Source organism: Aptenodytes patagonicus, chromosome 1 (genome assembly GCF_965638725.1).
Source record: "Aptenodytes patagonicus chromosome 1, bAptPat1.pri.cur, whole genome shotgun sequence".
NCBI classification, from domain to species: Eukaryota; Metazoa; Chordata; class Aves; order Sphenisciformes; family Spheniscidae; genus Aptenodytes; species Aptenodytes patagonicus.
Window position 1 is genome coordinate 13,813,239 of NC_134949.1, and position 26,722 is coordinate 13,839,960.

A 26,722-nucleotide genomic window follows, 5' to 3' on the forward strand; every position below is an offset into this window, starting at 1 on the left:
ATTGTATTTAGTTGTACAAGCAAAGGTAGTGCAGGTATAGGAATTGTCCATTAATTTTCAAAATCTTGTTGTTTTGTTCTGTTGTAAAGAATTTGGATCCTTGCATTGATTTTATCTTGCGCTTATTTCTGTGAACTTCTGTAAGCATCTCCAACACTTACAGTCTGCATTTTGTTAGGTAGCAACTCTTCTTTGCAGATACTCACAGACATCTTCTTATGTATATATATCTAAATTTTCCCTTCATTTTACTTTCTTTCTGATGTAAATCATCATCTCTAAAGACAAGCATGAATACTCTATCCAGAATGTCAAGACGATGCTACTTCTCATTAATGTGATTAAGAGAACAATTTTCATTACTTTTTGTGAAAAACTTTCATTTGTAGCATTATATTATCAAAGGAGCTTCAAGAATTTTCTTTTCAAAACTAGGCAGTAATCTATTTTAAGAATTTTGCAAAATGTAACTATTTACCATTCCCAGGCTCCATATCAAACCTTACTAGGAATCACTACAAAATTTCACAGGCTATTGAACATCACCATAAATCTTTAAATAACATACTTCACAAATCTAACACAACAAATTCTGGATGTAGTTTACTTAGTCCCAAAACATCTAAGGCTAATGAGCAAAGTTAAAAATTTTGCACCTTCCCATAGTTAGCCCTTTCAATCATACTTATTTCTACATTTCATACCATGTATCTATTTTGCCCTGTGTTCCTAAATATTTTTTCTGTGCTTTAAAGTATTTCCTTTCAAGACAGGCCCTGGTTATCCTCCACACTAAGTTTTATAATTATATGAGTCAATATAAGCTCCTCCCAGTTCTTCATAGCCATTTAAAGAACAGGAGGTGAAAAATAATTTCCTAAAAGAAGAATACTTCCTTGAAACAGATGGTACTTTCTCCCTGAAGATGTTGTAAACAATGTAAAAGTTTTGTCAGTGTTTGGTAGCAGCATTGCTTTATGAAGGTCTTCTATGTCCAGAAGGAAAAATATGTCCCAGATGCTGTAACTGTTGCTTAGGCTGGCGCAGTACATGTCCTTAATAGCACAGTGTAGTACCTATTTATGTAATTAGGACTAAGCAGTCAGGGGAAAAGTTATATTAAGCCCTTGCCACCAATATCTTTTCCTGGAAAGCATTCAATTAAAAGAAAAAAAAAAGGATAATCTACTAGGCCATTGTCTTTTCAAATGACAGAATTCCCCTCTAGCTTCAAAATGCACTTGTCACCAAGTGCAGATATGAAGAAAAGGAATTTAACAAACGCAAAATCCTTTGACCTGTGATTCTGGAAAATACCTTTACTTGGAGCAGCATATAAAAATTTACTCTTCTGATGTATCATGATCATGGATAAGAATACTAACTATTATCGATTGCCCACATATTTCCAAGGATTGGTCCTGTTTGTCTCCATCGAATCCTGGTGTCACTTGTTAACGCCGCATTGGGAAGGGGAATAGTTATTCGGTTCCACCTGAAATACATATGACACAAATACTAACATTTTACACTGAAAATTGTTAGGCAACTGTATGTTTTGCAGATGTATTTACTTATACTGGAAGCTTTGTGAGAATTTTTAATTCTAAAATCTGCTCAAATTAAGCAGTGAAGTTACTGCAGCTTTTGAAAATATAAATGAATAAAAAAGAACATGGCCCATGATATTTTTATACAATATCTGAATGTTAATTATTCCATTATAAAACCCAGCCCTTTTTTTCCCTGTATGAATGCATGAAGTCAGCAACGATCTTAACCTGCTTCACTATAGCAACGCCTCCATCACAGTGAATATCCCTAAATTGCATACTGCATTAGACCTTTCAGTATGACTGAGCTGTTTGGTGGAAACCCTTGGGGGTAAGAAGAGGGGCACAGAGGATTTTGCCTGCTGTGGTCTGGGCCATCATTCTCATGTCATCCACAGTGGCTACACTTCCCACACACACCGGGGGTAAAGGTTCCTATGAAAATGAACAGAAATGAGGGTCACCAGATCATAGCAATGCTTCAACTACACTCTCTTCTCATGGTCATACCTGCTGCTCTGAAGTGTCTGTGGAAGTTGGGATACAGAGGGATACAGAGTCATGGGATTTGCACTATGCAACAAGATGTCACAGTTCATTTTATGGTCAGAACAGTACCGAAAATAAAGAGAAGGGTTGTTACAAGAAAGTGACACTAACAACCATCTCCATCTGCAGAAGTACAGAGGATGTGCTTCATTGTAACCCAGTATTGGGATTCCAAGTGAGTAAAGGTGTCTGAGGATATAAATATGGCTTTGACTGATGTTTCCTCTGACTAAGAAGAAAACTTTTGTGGCTTTGACAAGGTATAACTTTTCTTTTAATTACCAGCATGCTGTCCACAGGTTTTTTTTTTGTAATTTATCTTTAGCATCAGAAAAAAGATATTATACCACAGAAGCAGCCCCATGTATTTCAAATTTCATTAATGGGCAGCCAGGGAGACCAAAACACTCCTTCCTTGCTGTCCTCAGCTAGTAAAAAATGAAAGATGAGATGGGGTTGCATGCTTTGCTGCTTTCTTCTGTCACCTATAATTCACTTCTCTAATCTTGCATCTCAGTTAGCTTTGCAGAGAACACTCTCACCCGCTGTAATTTTCAGAGGCATAGACGGTGCTGTGGGGGAGGTGAGGCCCAGCACATATCTCAGGCAAACACTCAGTGTGGAGCAGGGACCAAGAGCGACCATGGTTGGTTGAAAACTCCAAGCTGACGCTGATAACATAGTGAAGGAAAGAAAGGAGAAAGACATTGTGAGCCTACCTGGCATAGATATGAAAGCAGAAGTACCAACACTGAGAAACCACCAAATCTGCTATTCCTAATAACTGATGTTGAAACGTGAAATCATTTTAAACAGAGTTTGAATACAAAAAATCCTGAAAATACAAACATGAAACAAATCTGAGTGTTTTAAAACAAAAGGGTATCCTATAGACTGAGGATTGTCTAAACACCTAGTCCTTTTTTGGCCACCATCTAGCTAGTGTTTTTATGCTGCTGCTGTTAAATGAGCTGATGTTACTCTTAAATTTCACCTGGAAATGGTTTCAAAAATAATGAGGAGAAAACTTGGGTTCATCAGAGCTAGACAGCGTCATGTGAGCACGGGACACTTATAACCACCAGCTGCTAACCATTACATCTTCAGAACATAGTAAAAGACCACTAGTTATTCATGCACTGGCTGGCTCTTCCCTTCCATTGCTGACAAATATTAACTTCATTGGACTCCTCAGTCATCTGCCTCCTCAACCCATTGTGCCTAAATGGAGATCAGAAAAGCACTATGGAACAGTGAAAACGGCCAGCTGCCACTGAGGACTGCAGAGGGTGGAGGGGACCTGGGGAAGGGCACTCTTCAGAGAGCCCCCGTAGCAGGCAGAGCCCCCGGGACCATGGGAGCCTCTGCGCTGCCCAGCCATAGTGGTCTTTGGAGGCTTCCTCCCACCTCACAGAGCCTGGAGCAATCAGTGGTGGATTTTGTGAGTCATAGGGACATAACCCTATGCAAAACCTCTAGATTTGCCAGGAAAAAGGCTGCTGTTCTCTGATTTCATTGACTAGCAGTAAACCAAACCATCTATGCACAGATAGTGACATTAGAGAACTGGAAACTCCATGAGACTATCCACTGAGTCTATGACAATGAGTTATTAAATGCATTCTCCCCAAAATTCATTAACAAGTTCAGTTTTCAAAAAGTTTTCAAACCAGTCTCACATGTACATAAGGAAAGAGGGACAACGGACAGTTTGGTTTTGGATCCCCTATTTGAAGAAGGATGTTAAGAAACTGGAGAGGTGGAGCAGAGGATGACCAAGATGTCCATGGCCTCGAGCACCGAGCTAGGAGGGGCTGGGGAGTTGGCTTGCTCAGCCTGGTGAGGAGAGGTGAGCTACAGCAGCCTGTGATGGTGCAGAGGACACTCACAAGGAAGGCAGAGCCAGACTCTCCTCAGTACTGGCAGGCACAGTAGAAAGGGCAATGGCCATAAAGACATGGCTTCAGCATTTTGGACTGGACAGTAGGAAACACCTTTTCACTTGAGCAGGTCACCCAGAGAGGTAGCACAATGCCCATCTGTGGAAGTTTTCAAGTCATGGATAGGCAAAGCTGTGGCTGACCTGACCTGTGCTGGTAATGATCCCACCTGCAGCAGCAGGTTTCACTAGATGACCTGTGAAAGTCCCTTCCAACCAACATTTCTAATATTCTACAAAACATGGAGCAGCAAATGACTTCCTGCTTTCCCTTTCCCTCCCCCTTAACTCCATAGAAAAAATAATGTTGAACGTCCCAATAAGTGAAGCCAGCAGAAGAGTTCTGTGTTCAGTGTACAGGCAGTGAGGTCCTCGTACTGATGGTTGTCAAGATCAGGGCCATTTATCACCAGTCTTACAAGTATTAGATACGCTTGTGGCATCAGTAATCTCTGGGAGGTCAGTAGGGCAGGTTTCTGCTGCTGCTTTTAATACTTTCCCCCTTACACAGTATTAAGAGGTAAATCTCATATCCATTAGAAACGAGCAAAAATCGGTCTGAAATCATGAACATATTTCAGAATAATGGACTAAGAAAAGCAAGTTTTGACCTGGAAAGCTATTTAATAAACTCCTTATTGCAGATGAGGTATATAAACCTGGGCCTGTGGAGGTCAGGAGAAACATGAGCTTTTGAGCAGCTTATATTTGTCATTATTAATTGGCTTTGTTCTTTCTGAGAAAAAAAAATCCAAATACTCATATAGATGCTATAAACCAAAATATGCTAGAAAGCTGATAATCAAAAGAGAAATCTCGTCTGTTGTACCTGTTACCAGGTTGATAAGTTCCACAACCCAAATTGATGGAAAATTGGATCATGTGTGTCACCGTGGAAGGGAGCACTGGAAGGACGTGGAAGTAATCCACAGCCCAGACATTCCTGTTGTGGCCTTGGTGACTCTTTTGCTTCAGGCAAAACTTGGTTGCCGGAGTCTGCAGGTCCGGACTAATGACAACAGAAACCAAAGATGGAACCTTTAAAAGAAATTAAATCAGGTTTAAATAAAACAAATAATATTTAAAAAGGCCACAAGGTACTATTCAAAATAGAAAAGCAACTCCAAATGTGCTGAACCAAACATGTACTTTTCTCTCTCCTTGCTTCATTTCTGTTAACTTTTTTTAGCCACCTTTTTCCACAGAGGATCCCAAATAAAACCATTTTTTACTATGTGCATAGCTATTAACACTCTGGATACCAGTGCTGCTTACCACCTTAGTGGGATCAGTTTGTTTGGTTGTAAAGACACTGTAGAAAAGACTGTACCTTCTGTGTTCTGAAAAATACTAGTTTATTTTGTCAGTGCTCAGTTGCTAATGGAAAACGATATTTGTCCTGCAGCCTTTCAGCTCAGAGAAGCAAACGCAGGGTAGTGGCATGTCTAGTCTGAATACGTGAGAATGGAGCAACAGCATGAGTTCACAGGCGTATGTATGTAGGGAGGATGTTATGTTGTGGAAATAAATGAAAGCACTGCTTTACAAAGCTTAGCCTTTGTCCTAAAGCAACGTAATTAGACCTTTATTATGTCAAAAGAGGATGTCAGCTTTCAAACTGCTTGTTTTAAAAAAAACCTCCACAATGAAGTCAGGGTAATTTCAGATCCTATCTCTCCCTGAGTTCCCCAATTAATTTTTTATTATTTTACAATTACAGTTTCCTTAGTTTTAAAAAAGTTCTACCCCATCTTTCACACAGAAGCAGGCGTGGAGGGAAGCCACGCACAATGAAACAATGCAAGTGACTCAACCAAACCCAGACCAAACCCTACTGTAAACATTTGCTCTCTGAATGCTAGAGTTACAGTGAAAATGCACACAGACCTGTGCTTGAAATAGCTGCATCTTTACCACCAAATTTCCTACATACTGTATAAGCATACTGCATTTCAATCTCTAGTGCATCCACATATATATGTATTACGTATCAATTTTTGCTATCATTTTTACAACAGCAGAGTAAGGACACCTCAGGGCTGGGTTATTCAGGGTAGATGTGGTCTAAGTGCTTCCTTGCCCTAGACAGGAAGGATCCTGACAGCAAGCTCGAGGTCCTTATTGTCCTGCCTGGGTGGTAGATGTGGTTGGAAGGAAGCTGCACTAACGGCAGAGGAGAAGCTGCCTGTGCACACTGCCAGCAACCATATCCTATGATTGAGTTCATACCCGCATCACAGAGGGCACACAACTGTATTTAAAATGGAAATAAAAAGTGTAAAATGTGAAATTTCCTGCACCAGGCGCAGGAAAGACATCCAGGCATTTCCCAGTCACTCTTCCCCCAGCCACTGATCTCACCATGACTGACCCTCTCAGGACGTAGCTCCTGAGTATCAAACCGTGGCTAGCAGGAGCTTGACTGGAGACAGGAGTAATTATTTGTCAGGAGGCATTATCACCGAAGTTTTCAGCTGATGGCTGAAAATTTTTGCCCGTTGCCCACATGCCTGTTATCCTAGCACTAGCCAATGCCGCAGTCCTGCTCTGGGGTGGAGTAATCAGCAATAACTGCAGAGCTGTGTCACAAAGGCACCGTATCGTTGTGAGATCTGCATGTGATTTATGTGCTTGGGAAGGTCATGTTTGACTGCCCCTATGGAATGCGACATACAACATTGTTGTGATGGCTTAAAAATAGATTGATCTATCCATCCCATCCACCTACTTTGTTTAAGACGATTTACCTTGTAAGCAGCATAGGTCAAGGTATCAAGAGGTATGTGCTCCCTCCTGCCTTCAATCTTGGCATAAAGTATGACATCATTTTCATGGGATTCTCCAGAATCACAAGTTCCCCCTGTACAACACATATTTGAGGGAGAAAAAAATTAATTGAAGCCCCTGTTATTGGAAAGTGGAATCATATTATGCAGCTGTAATTACAAAAATAATTACAACCAGATGCTATTTAACTTAGGATATGAAACAAAAGAACACCAGCCCTAAGGACACAATGTGTAAGAACTATTTGATCAGATACACCATGCTAGAGATCAAGGGGGTTGACAATTATGAAAACCTCAAGTAACTCTCTTAATCAGCTTATCAAAACAATTTTAATAGAAAATGCTGTGCCCAAAGCAATACTGCTATCTGTATACTTTAAATCCTATTTACAGAGAAATGCTCTGCTTTTTGAGTTCTCATCAGTAAACTGTTATTTAGTACTCACACTCCGTGCAGCCACACACATAGTATGTGAGGACCTCTCAAATACTCCTCAGCTGATAGTTTGGCAGCTGAGAATTTGCTCTTAGTAGGAAATGAGGAAGACTGCTGTGTACCTTTTTTGTTGCTGCTGCTTCTACTATCTACACCATATCCTAAAAGGGATGGATGGAGACTATTGTATCACACAAAACATGTGTGTCATGGTTGCCTCACTGGAATAGGGCAGCATTTGAAATATCTTTGTACTGGTAGAACCCAAAACACTTATTAACCTTCTCTGAGAGAGCAGACGTATTGGCAAATTTGAGCATTAAGCTCTGTATTATGGTTACGAGATGGATATCATCACACTAGTTTGGTGTTCTGGAAAAAAGTTTTTAAAACAAAGTATCTGTAATTGAAACAGGAAACATCATTTCCCTGTACACTATGGGTATTGCAGGTATTTGAAAAAAAACCAAAACAAAACAGAAAAAACCAGGATGAGGAAGCTTCTTTGAAAAGTCTGTAAAGTAGAAAGGTTGCATATATGAAACACTTTCTCTGCTATTTTCACTACAGATGGCCAGTTCTTGGAATGGAATAAGCAAAGCAAAGTCCAGAGAGCTGGATAAGATGTGCATCTTTGATGTGTATTATACTGTAATAAGGAACATCCATGTGTCCTTTCAAATCCTCTGCTTGCCTGAATGTTTAAACTATTATTCATTTAATTTACAAGTACGTAGAGAATACCTTTTTTAAGTGTTATCCTACTATTCTCTGTGCCTGCATGTGCTGACAACTTCTCCCCTAAGTTCAGAAGGTTGAGCAAATTTCTTTCCTGTTTCTCTTGCAGGTGTTGTAATGCTTGGAAGAACTGGGAAAAAGCATCCTCTTTTTCCTGTGCTTTACTGGTAATTCATGTAACACAGAGGAGATGTGCGACAATTCAGGACAACAACATGAGGTCTTCCACTCACTAAATAAAGGGTCTTTTTTCTTGTTGATTCAGAAGGTTGCTTGTGGAGGTCACAAGTTTAGTCTCTGCTTCCTCCTTTATTATTCTATTATTCTCTACTTTTAAGCAAAACTCCTCACCTCCTCTAAACCTGGTGCTGAGAGAATAGCCTCATGCAATTTCCTTTATGTGCAAAATAAAAGTTCTGGAAAAACACTGTGAGGTACTGAGTGATAACCACCATGTTCATAGGGATTTTGGTCTGTTGCAACACCGAACTAATGCAGTTGCACTGACAACAACAGTGGGGAGGGGAAGTGGCAGGACAGGTTTGTTCTTGGCTGCCTTCTTAGCCCGGGTAAATTACTGAGGTTGCACTTTGTCCCAGCAGGGAAGGTCCGCAGATGATGCTAACACCACATCAGTGCTTTTCACTAGGGATGCCACATGTAGGCCATACGTCCTCCAAGACTGTAGCACACTATAGCACACTCTGTGTGAATCTCACCCTGGGCCAATACATTAGCAGAAGAAAATGTTTATGAATATAATAAGAGCTTTTGAGCAGAAACTATTCTGTGGGTTCAGCTAGGTAAGTCTGTCCCACCTCTGTGCTACTCCTATCTCATCCTTGGGTGCAACTCTGTTCACTCTGATGGATTAACACCAGGGTCCACATGGATATGACTGTGGGAGGATATGACAGGTACCTGTAAAATCCTCTACGGTGTGGTGAGGATGGCAAAGATATGACCATCTCTTCTAATATAAGAAGTAAGGGGCATCAAATGAAATTAGAAGGTACAAGACAAGATTCTTCTTCACGTGAAGAATTGTTTAACTATGGAGTGGCTGGAGGGTCTTGTGGGCACAACAGGCAGGTTCAGTTGATAAAAACTAGTACCAAAGATCATTTTAGACACTGTAGAGGGACCTGCCTGACCTACCTGCTACTCCAGAAGGCTGTGCCTCTCCCACAAACCCTGGATTATATCTGGTAGTCCTGTGCTGATATCTCAGATATGCTTGGACACCTCAAGTGGCAACAACAACCTGTGCTTGTGTAATGAATCTTGCCTGAGGACTGAGTAAGAGTGAACCCACACCTATGTGTGCACCAGGTGCTTAAGTTTCCTTTATATCAAGGGAGATCCAACCCACGCAGTCAGTGGAGCCCAGGGAGCTGCTCAGCTGGTCTAGCACAGATATCTCACGGTGAGCTGAATGGCTTTTTCCAGTAACAGTACTGACCACATCTCCTCTAACTATAAAGGAAGTTTAGACACTGACCTTACATGGACACACCTTCACGTAACTTCTATATTAAGCTGTTTTAACCTGGAGCTACGTGTTTATATCAGTCAAAAAAATGGCTGGATAAATCCATGGAAGAAACTCCCAAGGGCTACTGAACCCAGAATGCCCCATTTGGTTCAGAAAGATTTTCATCTGCAGGTCAGTGCTATATGGGAGAATATTTCTGGGAGGCCTGTTTATGTGTTCACCATGTTTGTACACCTGCGTGGGCATCCAGAAGGGTGGACTCTTGGTCTGACTGAGAGTGGTCAGTCTTACATCCTCATGGGTATCACAGTCACAAATCAGAGCTATCCTCTTCTGAGGAGTATTTAAAATAGTTCTATGCACACTGCGCAATTTAAATCTCACATGCTCCACATGTTGTATTACATTAAGAATATATACTCACCCATACTGAAATAAAATCTTAAGTTCCCATAACCTGTAGTGTCCATGTACGGAGTGCATATTTTTCTTTCACCATCTCTGAGAAATACCATAGCTGAGCCAGATTCCAGTGTCCCACATTCAGTACCAATGACGGCTCCAAAAATATCCCACCTAGAGAGGTCAACAGTGGGCAGAGAATGTACAGAGGCACATTACTGATAAACTCATACAAAACATGTTCTAGGAGTTCATTTGTACATACAAAAGTAGCTGCTGCTACTCTTACAGAGGACAACAAAATGCCGTGTTTCAAATATGATTCCTATGACATTACTTACATATTCAATACTAGTTTTTAAACTGAGTTGACTCAAATAAAGCAAAGTAAATGTAAATATTTTAAATAAATTGGCAGAAAAGCATGAATTACTAAAAAAATGAGGCTTTTAATGAATGCTATTACCAAATATTTAGTGTTGTGTTGTTCTATCATCTTCATTATTTTTCTGGCATAAAAATGTTTAAAATATAATTGCATTCTGTTTCATTTCATATAATCTAAGGTTTATAGATCAATGAAACTTGAAAAGCCACATATCCACCATATCTGTTATACAGTCAGTAAATATGTGGGTAATAGCTGAAAATGTTCTCTTTTCATCTTTTTGAGCATTTAACTAACATTTGTTTTTAACTAACACATGAACAGAGTTAGAAAAAAGACTGCTGTGTTTTTAATATGTGATGATACAATCCTTCTCAGTTTTTCTGTGCAACATTTTCTCTTATTTTTATTCAGTGATAATTAAAAGAGCTGTTGCAGAATTTTCAATTAAATATTTTTTATTGAAAATATGTTTTCATCATGAAAGCGTTGGTTTCTTCAAAACTCAATTAAAATATTTTGAAAGATTAGAAACTGTTAAAAACTTGTACATTATTTTGGTCTGATACATTATTATTCATGTTGAAATCTTAATTAATTCATAATAAAGCTTTTTAAAAATGTAAGGCTGATAAAGCAATGGATAAAGCAATGACATTATTTAGAATCACTAAATCCTGATAATCCAGTCATTTAACTAGCTAGCATGATTCAGGATGAATGAGAAAACATTGACGTTCGGAAACCTTTGTGTGAAGGCAGAGCCTTTTCCCGTCCACTTTCATCAGAAACAACCTCTAGCAGCGATGTGCCATATGACAATTTCAAAAACTGTCATTTCAAGAACTTAATAGTCTATTTATCAGTTTAACCATTCCAACTATTTCAAAATGTATTTCTAGGATCTTCTTAAAAGCTGCCAGTTTCCCTATTGCCCTAAGCTGTGACAGACCAGCAATGTGCCTGTTTGGAAATCCTGCTTTAAAACTGTCAGTCGTTTACACAGGAATTAGCGAGCTTAGCATCACTGAAAAGCTTTTTTGATATAAATATGTTAATGGAAGCACAGTTTAACCTAACCCTAATTCTGAGGGAAGTATTTTAGTTATGCAGACTTTTTAAAAGTAATGTGCAATATAATCAACATACAATTTTGAAAATGGGTCTCTTGGGCTGAAGGCAAGTACTGAGTTAAACAGTTGTGTCTACTTTAACTTACACAACAAAATCTCACCATGCTCCATTGATCTTTTGTATGCTCTATTTAGCTCAGTTAAAACACTCTCTGTAGTGACCCACAAAACAACTCGGGGTCATGAATGATGCAGACCATGGATGTTTCCAGGTATCCTCTCCTTTTAGGCAGCATTAGAAATGAAAACCAGAAAGTTCTACAACGTTAAAAAACTGACATTTTTATAAAAATACATCGAAACACTGTCTGTAAGGACAAATGGAGAAGGAACCTGGGTGATGGCATGACAGAGATGTAGACATTCTTGATTAAACATTACATTTGGATTCATTTATCCCTCACATGACTTGAAATTATTCTTTACAAAACAGATGATAGAATGATATATGGATCTAAATTAGATCTGCTTGACACAGAGGTCCAAAGCTGCAATGCTAGAGAGGCCAGAGGCAGCCTGATGTGAAGATCTGTCCACTTTTAGGATCAGGCCCTAATTTATGCAATTAAGGAGAAACAGAATGACAGTGGGAGGACACGTGGTACTAACAGCAACCCCTATCCATGTAGCCTACTGCTTTAGGTGGGACATGCGAAAAATACCAGTCAACTGCTTATTAAAAACAATGATAAGCTCCTCTGCCCTCACTGTTGAACTCCTTCAGATATCTCACCTCTGAGAGCATTTGCCGCAGAGGAAGGTGGTGGTGACCCCCACATGTGAGCTTCCTTTTGCTCTCCCTTACGGGGGATGCTTTTGCCTTTGCTTTGAGAGCTGACAGGCTCCAGCTGATGTTACAAAGGGGAGCCTGAAAACTTTCCGCAAGCTCTGTCTCAGGTATAAAGTGTTTCTGTGACTATTTAAATACAGTAAAACAATATTTCAAATGTAGTTCAAATAACATTAAAAAACATTTCTCTAAGAAGGAAATAAGGAAGCTCATCTATTGGCAGTTGTGTACAATTCCCAAAGCAAAGCCCCACAGAAATGTTGAAAAGAGGGACAGTGGTGGTGACAATTTTATACAATGGGGACGTAGTCCATAACATCACCCGAGTTCAGTGTGTATTCACGGCTGCATGCAATTTAAACCTCCATTCTTATAGCAACAATTCAAAGAAGGAAGTTTCTGATACAGAATAAAATTTGAAAAGCAAAAAAATAAAAAAAAATTAAAAAAAAGGTTGTGAGAACTTGGGCTGGCTGCTTAGTGCCTTGGAAAACAAAGTTACCCCCTGCTAGGGCAGGCTGCCACACCACCAAGATTTTACATGCAGGAGGGGCAGATCAGGGCCCGGTTCCTGGAACTGCACACAGCACAGGAGTGCAAAATGCATCTGCTGGCTGCACCCTGCCTCACTCCCAGCTGGGAGCAGTAGCACCTGCGGATTGGAGTTAGACTTTGTGTGACAGTGAAAATGTAATATTCCTAATTCTGAAGAAATTGTGCATTTGCTAACCAGGGTATGGCATAAGCATTTTATTTCCATATTTCTACTTGCTGCAGTATTTGCTACTGTAATTGTTTTTTAAAAGTTTACTCGTTATCTAAGAAGGAGGTGTCCTGATTAGAACAGTTGATGATGAGGGGTCTGGCCTCCAGAGCAGAGGTAGGATCCAGCAGAGACAGGATCTACAGACAGGGCAGGTGTCCCTAGGTAACACTCCCATCCTGTTTTTTCAAGATGAAAAAGAGACTAAGAGAACATCTCAAATGTATCCCACATGGTCACCTAACACACAACACACATGTACTCATTTTCTTTCCTTTGTCCGAAACAGCACCCGCTATGCCATGGATTGATTATTCAGACTGGGACAGAGTTCACAGTGAATATTTTTTCTGTAAGCCCCAAATAAACCACATGTCCACAGGGCACATTAGCATGTATTTCTTAAAAGGTGCTCTTTACCTTCAGCACAGCATAGGCAGCATTTGAATCAGCTGCTAATGATCTGAAGCACTTTGTAGGTTAAAATCAACATTCAGTAGAGACCCATAAATTAACAATGTAGGTTTCTCATTGCCCTGGGGTTACAGCAACTAATGAATTGTTTTTTTTTTTTAATAAAAAAGAATCAAGACTGCATTGTTGGTTAATTTCTTTTTGTCAGAATTTATAGACTGAGGTATATAAAGTGGTACTTTACCAGGATAATTTTTTTTTTCAAAGCTCACTCATGTTCTGGTAAGAGTGGTAATTTTGCTGTCCTAGATAGTTTCTTTACTTTCTTTGCCCTTGCAGCAGTCCCTGCTGGATCTGGCTTTACAGGTACTCTTTGAATCCCTATATATATTTAAAGTAAAAATAGTAAATTATCAGCCAGATCCTCAGCTCTGGGACGGCAGGCGTGGCCGTGCTCTTGGTGCTGGAAGGTGAGAGCAGGCTGCTGCTTCAGCTGTCCCGCCTCTACCTCCTCCTCCTCCGGCACCTGCAGGCTTCTGCACAAGCAGGAGGTCTCTCATGGCAAAGCGTGGCTCACAGCAGAGATCCAGAGGGGGATGAATTTCTCAAGGAATTTGATTTCATATGGATATGAGTTTGTTAAGAACACTCAGGTGTGACAGAATGAAAAAACAGATCAACATCACGTGTTTCTTCAGAATGACTATATAACTTACAAGCACAACTTTTTAAATTAAAATCTTTGGTGACAGAATGGTCTGGAGACAGACTGCTCCTCCTGGGCTTTCCGGACTTGTTCCTTCCTAAATCTACAATCACTTGTTATTTACTGTATTGCTATTTATCCTAGTCACAATCTTCCCTGACTACAGAGCAAAGACAAAATGCAATGCTCTGTTTATCCAGTTTCCTGATCCCTGGAGTGATGCTGCATGCCTGCGTAGGGCCCTGTGCAGGTGAGGGGCACTCACCCTTTAGGCTGGCTCTCAAACTCTTCTGCCCACTGCTCCTGGGCATCCTCCGTGGAGAGGTCCACGTCCCGGGTTGTGGCAAAATTGAACTCGCTGCCTTCTGTCCCATGGAAGTAGACGGAGTTTCCATCCGACTGGCAGCTATGCTGTGGACAAAAGGAAGTGACGTTACATCGGATTTGCAAGGGCAGTTGTTCTGCTCACACACCGTCAGAGCTCAGAGCGAGCTGTACGTTATCTAATGACTCACCGACACCTGAAACAAAATAAAAATAAAAAATGGATGGTGATCTTTTATCTTTCTTGGCCCATCTCCAATGATGATTGCATCCTAATCTCGTACCTGTTTCCCTACAAACGCACTTCAGACCGTTGTAAAAATGTGTTTGCATGGAAAAGACATGTACCATATCTTTGGATGTTTATTTCTATTTTAAAGTATTGCCATTATGTCTGGCACATACAACTGTGTGTACAAATAACTTTAGTAGTATATCAAATATTGCTATGGATATTTTGTCGACATAAGAGTTTCATGCTGTGAAACACATCAGATTTCCATGCCTGAATTTTTGCCAGCAGAGGTGTTTGCGTTTAAAATTGCTATGCATTGCCATACAGTAAACTTTGGGCCTGAAGTGTACGAGTGAAAAGGCTGTTTGCTATATTTAATTCAAATAGCATAACAAATAGCTCTATAGGCAACTAGCTCTTGTGATACAGCAGTCTAAGGGGTCCTGAGGCTGCCCTCACAGCCAATGTGTCTGCTTTTCCTATTGCATTTCTGTATATATCACCTCAGCAGCATCAAATGAAGCCACACGTCTGCCCCAATGTGCACCAACTACCACGACTCTTCAGACATATCAACCTGGAAGAAGCCGTCTGTGAGGAGCACATGGGGGTTACAGTACAGATTTTCTTCTCTCTCCCATCCTAATTTTGCCCTCTTGTGTGTCTGATAAAATGGTAAAAGTCTGCAAAATCTGGGTGGCTGAAGCAGATACTGTAAGCTTCTGAAGAAGATCTACCTGGCCCTAATGCAAACTGAGAACTTGGCATTTTATTGAATTGTTTGTATTAAAACAAATGCTGATAGAAGTAATAAATAGCTCAAAGACTTTTTTTTGGGAAATCTTGGTTGCATTAAAAGTGAAAGCTGAAATAAGAAATGATTAATTAGAATAATTCTGCATTCTTACCACAGTTCAACATCTGAAAAAGAGATACAATAATGCCAAACTGTATTGACCTTTTCAGTATCGTCTATGCAGTGTCCTCCTGTCTCTGAACCCCTTCATAATGTGCCGAGGGAAAGTATGACAATCACCTCTTCTGCATTTAAAATGTCATGGTAGTGCCACATAAGTTAGTAATTAAATTTTTAACAAAGAGAAAGATGTGGCAAGAAATGAAAACTGCCCAGTACATCTTTGTCTATGGGATTTTATAAACAAAGTACAAAATAACACATTTTGTCAGATTCTATAACTTTTCCTTCATTTATAAATCCAAAAAATGATATAATTGAAATTATTTTGTTGATTTTTTTTAAGTATGGTTGCCAATAACTTAGCAATCAATTTCTAGTTAGGAATGTAATTTGTGACTACGTTTCTAGAGGTGCCTACATATTGTTAGAAAAAAATCTGAGTACTTGAAGTCTGATTTTTGTATAGAGACTTTCTGGTCTATAGTTGAATGACAACAGCTCTATGTTTATTAACACTGACTAAATATCACTTAAAGAAATAAACACACTATAAAAATGTAAAGACTGTTTCAACTTCTAAAATAAACAAATTGCTGTTAAAGTGTTTTTCTTCCAAAGAAAGGTCAAAGCAATAGAAAGATTCTGAAGTGTTGATAATTTATCACAGAAATTAAATAGATTTTGTCACAAGTCTCCTTGCTCTGTTAATGCACCATACACACAGTGCACCATATATGCAGCTGCTGCCACTGAAAAGGCAGAATAATTTACACATAAAATATTTTATAACTTGCAGAAATTAATGAAACAGTTTTTTATTTTACTTCTCTTTGAAAAACACTGTTTGTACTCTGCAGTTATTTATAATTGACTGAGAAATGGTTTTTGGTCGCTGATTTTATCCTTCATGCTCACAGGTATTGCTAACATCAGAATTTTAAGAATAATTTGTTTATTTTGCTTCTTGCTTTTCAGAATTTTCTTCATTTGCTGAACAGAAATGAAGTATCCTTTGTCTGTCAATGTCTGCCACAAAACTCCTATTATCTGCAGGCAGTCAAGTAAATACACTAAAAATAAGTATTCAGGCTAAAACTTAATTCAAATTTGTACGTAACCCTTCATCTCTTAGGAAACAAATAGACAAATAGATCCTACCGAGCTAGTTATTACAATTGCATACAAGCTTTGGAAAATCCTTTATAAGCCTTACTTATTTCTCAGGTGCTAAGTTATATGTAAGTATATACTTGATAGCGGGGTATGTAATTAGTAATCTCTTGCCTGATGAAAGCTACCTATTAAAATAAACACAAAACAGACACAACCCCATTATCATTTCATGCTTGTATGTCCTTCTGCTGTCTAACAGAATATTTACTGAAGTACATCTCATGGAGTTTCCATTTAGGTTGTCAAGATAAATAAGTGGGCAGTTTGGCAAAGGGGTGAATAAGTAATTATTTATACAGTGGCGTATGACAAACCCTTTATGAAAGCTCAGAAGCATCATTTGTTTCATTAGTTCTATAAAACTATCTTTATGCTTTTATACACAGCTACACAGTATGTATGAACATGTATTTTATGCATATTTTATGTGTTAGTGAACCACGCAACGTATGGCTCATGTTAGCTTTGAATCTCACGTGAAACAGCTACGTAGATGTTCAGTTCATACTGGGGTTTAGCTCCTTCTGTTATTCTACATACCTATGAAACCAGTCATAGAAGCTCATTACCTTTAAAGAGAGTAAGAAAGATGCTCAAAACACAGGTACGGCTTTTAAAGAAGTTCTGAGGGAGGGCCATCGTTTTCTGGTACATTTTTGCCCCAGTGCCACCATTTGGGACCCTAGACACATGCCTATGGGAGAAGCAGATGAGGACGAGCCCCATTTGCATGAGCCGTGCTGCCCCAGCAAGGGCCAGGGCTCCTCTGCTCATGATCTCGTCCTCTCTCACCTGCCACATTTCCCTCACCCGTATAATCATCACCCCCAGTTCACATTTAGCTTCCTTTTTATTTTTTCATTTTTCCAAGCAGTCGCTGTCTGTCGCTGCTTTTACTGCTTTTTTTTTCATCCAGTGGGCTGCTGAGGGGTGAATAACCTCAAAGAGCACTCAGCCAAATTTTCCAGGAGCAAAAGAAGCTCCACAGGAGATGGTTCCTCACCGGCATCACCCCCAACTACCTTGTCAGTCTTGTTCTACATCCAGGAGGCTGCTGACTGTGTTGGATTATTTTGCGGTTTTCTAATAGGGCTTGAACAGATTAGAGACTGAATTGAAACCATCAGACTAATTTTCTCTTGGGTTCAACCCAGAATTTGAATCCAAGAAACGAAAAGCTGAAGTACAGTTTACATACTGTGTTGCCTCTTTCCCAAATTAAAGGCTTTACACTTGCAGTGGTAGTCTATATACTTCCAGTATTTAAGGACTGAATTTTACAGGTCTTTTTTTTTTTTTGTCATTCTAAATTGATAAAAAATGTGGAATGAACATGTACTGTGTTTTGAAACTAACTGGATTAAGTTCTCCCTAAACTGGAGATACTGCAGATGTCTCTATGTAGATGTAGAGTTCTCTCTTACGAATTCCAGATTAAATTTGTTCTCTGTTTCATCTTTATTTACACTTAAATGATTTATAAGATAAGGACAAATTAGCTTGCTGTGCAAATTTTGTAAATAAAAAGGCCAAATGACAGCAACTCGTAGGATATTTCTCTTCCATTTACCATAGAAGCATCAGCTGTAGGTCCAGAACTAAAGCAGAGTTTAATTTTATTTAAAGGGGATTGAAAGCATGTGGAACATTTAGTGTGTCCTTGCACAAATTACAACACTGAAAAGTTAACTAATTTGTGAGGAAAAATTAATTTAGAGAATAAATCCTTTGACAAGTCTGATAACCTTCATTAAACAAAGTTTTCTCCCAAATCACCTACATAATAGAACATAGGACACTTGCAGGCGCTTGAATGGAGCCACTTCACAACAGTAGCTATTTCCTATTGTTTGCAACTGGAGTGGGACTACCAGCCTGCCTTAAGTAAACTGTTGTATTCCTAAATAAACAACCCCTGCCTGTTGCCAAACGGAAAGAAGCCAAGTTCTGTTCAGGGACTGTGGTCATCCCAAGGGGAAAAAAAACAGTTTAATTTAATCTGGCACTACCAATACTATTATTCACTAGCTGCAATTGTTAAGCTATTGCTTTGCATGAATAGGGCAAAATGAAAATTGGCTGGATGCATTCCCGTATCTCAGCATGCTTGGATTTGCTTTCAATCTAATCTTCACTTTGAATTTTCTGTGTTTCTAAAGTTTGTCTACTGGATAGTTATGGTATTACTGCTTTTTCCCTACTTTCAAGGCCCTGCATAGCTCATCCTCACCTGCCTCCACCATCTCCATATGCACCATCTCGTTGCTCACTTTTCTTTGACTGCCGATGCTTGCCACTACGTCTGCTGGTGAGATGACCTAACTTGCATGCCCTTGCCCATTCTGCTCACCATGCTTGGCAAATTCCCCACAAGATGATGTCCTTCAGACACTTCTTTAGTGCTTTCCTCAACAAGCCTTGTCACTGATTACACTGAAGAATGCACTGCTTACCAGGTTACCAGATAAGCACTCTCCCCTCTTGCAATATTTCCTTTTACTCTCACATCTCCCCAGCCCCAGCCCCTGTTCTATAATTGGATGGCAATTTCCTGGGACACAGGCTATCTTTTTAGTTTGCGCCTGAAGAGGCAGCAGTGGTACGTTCTTTGCTCAGGGCTCTTTGGTGCTACAATGGTACCACTACTACAAAAAATAATTTTCATGCTAAAATTGCTGTTATCTATGAATATTTCTAGTCTATGAGTACAGTTCTTAGCCACGTTGTCTATGAGAGCCAGCAAGTCTTATTAATCCAGGTGAGCTTTCTGTCATACATTATGAGGGCATTAGCTGATAACTTGAAGATACAGACTATGGGAGAGAGTAGTGCATGGTTTCAAAATCAAATTTTTGTCAACAGTTTGCCACTCTCTTTATCCTACTCTATACTCCTTACATTTTACATCTTCTACCTACAGCTTTCACCTTTTTTTGGTAGGCGCTTTTAGGAAAGCCTCTTGATAGTCTGAGGTGCAGAAGGGTTTCAATTAGGACTGCTCAAAACCATTGGTCAGCAAAAGCAGCAAAATCAGATTTGGTGAAACAGGTACTTTCCAACTGGACCTATTTATGTTTTCATAAATAAATACTGACCAACTTTCCATAGCATCTAAATGGCTTAAGGGCCCCAAGTAAGACCTGGGATCCCACATCAGGTAGCATGCTTGAACAATCTCCATATTTTTAAAGACTTGCATGAGAGCACCACGTAAGGAGACATCTGCTACCCTCAGTGTGACCTCTTGGCTGGGAGGGACCTCTGGAGGTCTCCCATTCACCCTGCCATGTGAAGTAGCACAAGTGTCAACCAGATCAGTCTATGCCACAGTTGCAGCTAAGGACACAGCCCTGAAGATTTTTGGAAGCTCAAAAGACAAAGATTGGTAATGTAAACAGAATCACTGAATTTCATCCAAACCAGCCTCTGTCCCAGTTGTTCAAGTCAAACTTGTGAATCAATAAATACCTCTTGGCTTTACAGTATGAGATTTCTTTACTTGGAGAACAGAACAGAGGGGAACTAAATGATACAACTGTGCCATTCGGAGAAGCATCAACAGGAAACACTAGTGTGAAATTCCTCAGTGTAACAGATTTTTGGCTGAGGTGCTGCATATCATCTTCCCGAGGTTCATCCCCACACTTCCATGAAAATGTTGTTCACCTCTGTGCCTTTAAAGTATCCACAGTCATCTTTACCATCATTTAATTAGGTTTTTATCAGCGACGAACACTGATGCACCTATTCATATTATCTCTCCTGGGCCTAATGGCCCTGATGATTCTTGCAGACAGCTGTAGCCTCACAATTTATTTTTTGGCGACATTTCTTGCATTGGAATGAATGCGTTGGGCATTTGGGCAGTGCCAGCTTGCAAAGGGCTGACGGCAGATGGAAAGAAATCTGCCCAGTATGCCTTCACCTCTACATGAGCAGAGGGCCATCAATTTCCCCCATTAAGGAGTTGTCACGCAGCCCACCCAGCTGGAGGAGCATCTCTGATAGCCAGGCTGGCTGGTGTATGCTATTCAAATACAAAACGTACTTTAAAAGGAAACGAAAATATCGTTTGTCGGCAAATTGAAAATGCATGGCTTTGACCGCAGCCAATTTTTTAATGACTGTAATATTTTAAGGGATTATTTTTGCCACTTCAGATTGCTCCTTAGAGAGGAGAGGTTTTTTTAATTAAAATCTAGGCAATGCAAACAGATGAGATATGAGAAGCAGAGGAACAAGAAAAAAGATGAAGAAAATTAATTAAAGCAGCATTGTCAATGGAGCCATAAATTAGATATTGTGTCTTTCTGGGAATGAGTCATGCAGATTTTAAAAATTTTTAGATTTTGACATGATAGCAGGTACAAGGATAGATTCAGTCTTGATAAAATCATACTCTGTATGCAATATCTTAGCCAGCAAAGGTATGATGACAGAATTTAGGAAAGATTCTAAATTCTAAATTCTCTGGATTTGGCTGTTAATGTTTCTGGCCTGAAGTCCCTTCTTTGACCAAAAGAAAAACCACAATGTGGTTAGAGTACTTTCCCATGAGATAAACAGGGCTTTAATCTTTCCCACATGCTACATTTTTACATCATTTAATGTAGGTTACAGAACGAAAACCTTGGCTGCGCAAGCAGGCCAGGTGCACAGAGGGTTATAGTGCACCTTCCCTTTCCAAAACAATGGGATGAAACTTGTCCTGTGACGTAGTAACAAACAGTTTATAAAGTATGTTTTCACTCATCATTTCCAATTATAGACTGTTATTCAAAGGCTAGTGCTCAAAACACTTTGCTTGTTTATGAGTGATACGTATGATTCATATGGTTCTTAATTTTCGAGGACATTTCATGATGTTTGCACAACACTGGTCATTCTGGCGATGACCAATTTCCTTAATGATTCACTTAACTGGCATGAACTGAACTAATCCTCTGTGTTATTGGGAACTATTGATGTTTCTAACACTCTGCAGTAAGCATGATTAAACCTCATCTGTTCTTCTGAAAGTAATGATGTGTATTTACACCACTGTAAAATTAGAGTGAGAATCATAGAATCATAGAATCATTAAGGTTGGAAGAGACCTCTAAGATCATTGAGTCCAACCATCAGCCCAACACCACCATGCCCACTAAACCATGTCCCTAAGTGCCTCATCTACACGTCTTTTAAATACCTCCAGGGATGGGGACTCAACCACTTCCCTGGGCAGCCTGTTCCAATGCTTGACAACCCTTTCGGTGAAGAAATTTTTCCTAATATCCAATCTAAACCTCCCCTGGCACAACTTGAGGCCATTTCCTCTCGTCCTATCGCTTGTTACTTGGGAGAAGAGACCGACACCCACCTCGCTACAACCTCCTTTCAGGGAGTTGTAGAGAGCGATGAGGTCTCCCCTCAGCCTCCCTTTCTCCAGGCTAAACAACCCCAGTTCCCTCAGCCGCTCCTCATAAGACTTGTTCTCCAGACCCTTCACCAGCTTCGTTGCCCTTCTCTGGACACGCTCCAGCACCTCAATGTCCTTCTTGTAGTGAGGGGCCCAAAACTGAACACAGTATTCAAGGTGCGGCCTCACCAGTGCCGAGTACAGGGACACGATCACTTCCCTACTCCTGCTGGCCACACTATTTCTGATACAGGCCAGGATGCCATTGGCCTTCTTGGCCGCCTGGGCACACTGCCGGCTCATGTTCAGCCGGCTGTCGACCAGCACCCCCAGGTCCTTTTCCGCCAGGCAGCTTTCCAGCCACTCTTCCCCAAGCCTGTAGCGCTGCATGGGGTTGTTGTGGCCGAAGTGCAGGACCCGGCACTTGGCCTTGTTGAATCTCATACAATTGGTCTGGGCCCATTGATCCAGCCTGTCCAGGTCCCTCTGCAGAGCCTTCCCGCCCTCGAGCAGATCAACACTCCCACCCAGCTTGGTGTCGTCTGCAAACTTGCTGAGGGTGCACTCGATCCCCTCATCCAGATCATTGATAAAGATATTGAACAAGACCGGCCCCAAAACTGAGCCCTGGGGAACACCGCTCGTGACTGGCCTCCAGCTGGATTTAACTCCATTCACCACAACTCTCTGGGCCCGGCCATCCAGCCAGTTTTTGACCCAGCGCAGAGTACACCTGTCTAAGCCGTGAGCCGCCAGCTTCTCTAGGAGAATGCTGTGGGAGACAGTGTCAAAGGCCTTACTGAAGTCCAGGTAGACCACATCCACAGCCTTTCCCTCATCCACTAGGCGGGTCACCTGGTCATAGAAGGAGATCAGGTTGGTCAAGCAGGACCTGCCTCTCATGAACCCGTGCTGGCTGGGCCTGATCCCCTGGTTGTCCCGCTCATGCCCTGTGAGCGCCCTCAAGATGAACCGCTCCAGAATCTTCCCCGGCACCGAGGTCAGGCTGACAGGCCTGTAGTTCCCCGGATCCTCCTTCCGGCCCTTCTTGTAGATGGGCGTCACATTGGCAAGCCTCCAGTCTTCCGGGACCTCCCCCGTTAACCAGGACTGCTGATAAATGATGGAGAGTGGCTTGGCGAGCTCCTCCGCCAGCTCCCTCAGCACTCTCGGGTGGATCCCATCCAGCCCCATAGACTTGTGAGCGTCCAGGTGGTGTAGCAGGTTGTTAACTGCTTCCTCTTGGATTACGGGGGGTTCATCCTGCTCGCCATCCCTGTCTTCCAGCTCAGGGGGCTGAATACCCTGAGGATAACTGGTCTGACTATTAAAGACTGAGGCAAAGAAGGCATTAAGTACCTCAGCTTTTTCCTCATCCTCGGTGACAATGTTCCCCCCCGCATCCAATAAAGGATGGAGATTCTCCTTGGCTCTCTTCTTGTCATTAATATATTTGTAAAAACTTTTTTTGTTGTCTCTAAGAAAGAGTCAACCAAAGTAGTTTCTACTCTTTGGCATTTAATGGGTCAATTAATGTTGTTTTTATTAATGTGCATCCAACAGTGACCTGCAAAGACCAAATTCTTTCCTTCTAGGAGGCAGGAAAGACCCCTGGTGCTTTGACGCCAGCTCAGAGCTAACTCTGGCTCCCTGCCACCCTCCACCACACTTCCGAGCCACAGGGAACTGGCATGGAGAAAGGTGCAGGTTCAGCATTGCTGCCCGACAGCAATTCTCAGCTGCCCGAACAACTCACAGCACCACAGTCAACCACCTATCAGTTCCAATGACCCCCTAGGCATTGTATCTGAGTATTATTATTTTAATTAAAAGTGTGATTTTTAACAAAAAAAAAAGCAAGAGCAATTCCATGCATGGGCTAGATCCAGCCCTATGGATATACAGATGCCCCCTCATGGGCACAGCTCAGAGTGCCCACATTATCACTAAAGGGAGCTGGTTGACAGGTTTTGCGCACCCTGCTCGGCTTTCTTCACCTCTCCTCCCTGCTCACGCTCCTCCTTCCACCCACAGAGAAGCAGGAATGGCTCTCAGATGAGGTGCAGCAGGAAGCCTGCTCGCCTCTTCCCAGGAAGATGTGGTGGATGAGGGCTCCTGCGAGGCAAAGCAGCTGGCTAGAAGGCTGGGTTTGGCCCACAGACCAAATACTGCCTTGCTATATCTTATTCAAAAAACAAGAGTCTTGTCAGAAGCATCTATAGCTGTGTAATTTTGTCCAATATGAGGTCATAGCAATTTCAATCTGCCATTTTCATGCTGGCATACATAGAGCATCACCTTTCCTCCTGCAAACAAATATATTTGATCTGATTCAGACAATGGGTACCTCAAACCTTTTTTAAACAAGAATTTAAAACAAAAAAATGGAAAAAAAATCTTGTTCATTTCAGCACAAACAATTAAACCCGACAAAGATATATACGGAATATCAGGATGTTTGTTTTGAAAGAAGACTATCCAATGTCATTCCTATTAATTAACAGAGTATTCAGAGATTTGGAAATCTGCTCTGGAACTGGGAGGGTGGAATAGCTTAATCAGCCTTTCTTTTTGCCAAATTCCTAGGCCTGTGTGCATGTCTTCTCTGCTCAGTGACACACAACAACACAGGTTCAGGAAGGACTCACAGATCTAGGATGTCGATAGCCCTGCTCTGCTCAGGGTGTGGTGAAAGGTCACAGAGTTTTACAGACACATTTTCAGCATATTTTCCTGAGTGTGAGTGTTCAGTTCTCCCACTCTCTTCTTATGCAGCTTTCTCTTCTGCTAAGCTGGCATGCATTTCTGGGAAATTAAAATGAGCTGAGTGGTGATGACCTGTTACTTAAGGGGCTTACTGTATCAGGATATTGGGATTGGGACGTTTTCAGGATTTATTGGTCATGCCCATGGTACTGAATAATATGCATCAGGTACCATTCCCTGGTCCTAAACCCAACTTGCTCAGTGAGGCTGGCACAGATCTTCCCCCCTTTCCCCATCCCATGCTATGCCAGGCTGCATGCTCACAGCTCAGCAGCACAGACAACCTCAGGTGTAGTCCTCAAGTCCTGCAGACCAAACAAACTAAGCTGACCAGATGGACTGCAACCTTCAGCCACGAAGTGAAGAGCGGCTGCAACTACTGTGGGACAGCAATTCCGTAACTGGACTCTTCTCAAAGGTGAGAAGTGTCACTGGTTTAACACATCATGATCAAATACATCGCCGCTCTAGTGTCTGTAATGATCTATACTGCTTTTTCCCAGATGTGGAAAAATTCCAGAGACAGATGGTTTGGTCTCAATGCTATTTTTATGTAATCAAAGCACTGCTGAGACATGAACCATAAGACTGCTGAGGTTGTCTCCTTTCTCAACCTCAGTTTTTGAGCTTGCACATCCAATCTTGGACCAGGGCAGTCAGAGAAAACTAAAAAACTTGGCAAATGTTGTAGCTCAAAACACAACAATTTCTGGACAAATATACAAGATGTATGAAGTGTCTGCTGAAAGATGAGATCGCTTTTCTGTTCTACAGGAGTAGAGATCCAAGAAGTGTGACTGAAGGAAGAAGATTTCATCTTTTCCCCCAATTAGCTAGGAAGTCTCGAGGTTCACAGACCTTTAACAGCTCTTGGAGCATAGCACTGCTTCATGCATTTCAGCAATCTCAACCACCAGTGCAACATCCTAACCATGCTCGGTTGCAAGGCCGTGCTCACACTCAGAGCTGTCACTGGAAATACTGAACTGCAGTCAGGAATTTACCCTGTTCAACACCCTTCCACACAGTCCAACGCAGATAAATACATTCCAGTGGATCCAATTAATCTCCTAAGGGTTGCTTGGCCTTGCTAACAGTGTCTTTCTTGTCTTTTGCTGTCTTCTTTGGAACCGAAACACACAAATTCAGTGGCTTATCTCTCAGCTTGCTTCCTATCTCAGTAGCCAGTTCCAGCTGCGTCTGCAACGAGCCATGTGCTTTCAAATGAGTAACAACCGCTCCTGAGCGCAGCAAGAAACGTAATGAAATTCCTAGTCCAAGCTCAAGCAGACTGGGAGAGGAGGAGAAACTGCTTCCCAAGCTGGGCACAGGCAAGTTCCCACAGGTGCTTATTGAGAACACACTGTCCAAATCCACCAAACTGGAGTGAACGCATTGGTGCATAATTACCATTAATGCTTGCACTGTCCACTGCAGTGACTGAATCCATCACAGAACCTAATCCAGGACTCAGACAACAGTCTTCATGGTAGTACTTTTCTTTGTTTCAGCTGTCTTTTTACCTTATTAATCTAAGCAACTATTAATCTGAGCAGTTTTACCAGCAAAACTCCTGGATTTGTAATGTTTGCTATTTATTTTAGTAGACCTCGAGTACTACCAAAGTAAACCTTCTACAGAAAAAAACCCATACTTTCTTTGCAACTTGATAAGCATCCAACAAGAGCATGTACCAGGTATAACAAGCAATTCTAAAAGCCACCTCCTGAGCAATTATTGGGAAAGAACTTGCTGAACCACACCTAACTATGTAAGCAACAGCAACATTTATTCTAAACTATCAACAAACCA

At 41.1% G+C, this 26,722-nt stretch overlaps 1 protein-coding gene across 2 annotated transcripts in view; it reads right to left on the minus strand.

Annotated features, from left to right (window-relative positions):
- Positions 1 to 26,722, minus strand: part of RELN (reelin) — a 300,351-nt gene that overhangs the window by 102,088 nt on the left and 171,541 nt on the right. For both annotated transcript variants that reach the window (XM_076328234.1, XM_076328227.1), the window contains exons 11-16: positions 14,361 to 14,506; positions 9,924 to 10,075; positions 6,789 to 6,901; positions 4,871 to 5,079; positions 2,645 to 2,773; positions 1,386 to 1,495 (exon numbers count right to left, since the gene is read on the minus strand). In XM_076328234.1, coding sequence (XP_076184349.1) covers positions 1,386 to 1,495; positions 2,645 to 2,773; positions 4,871 to 5,079; positions 6,789 to 6,901; positions 9,924 to 10,075; positions 14,361 to 14,506 — 859 coding nt within the window. The remainder of the gene's footprint in view (positions 1 to 1,385; positions 1,496 to 2,644; positions 2,774 to 4,870; positions 5,080 to 6,788; positions 6,902 to 9,923; positions 10,076 to 14,360; positions 14,507 to 26,722) is intronic.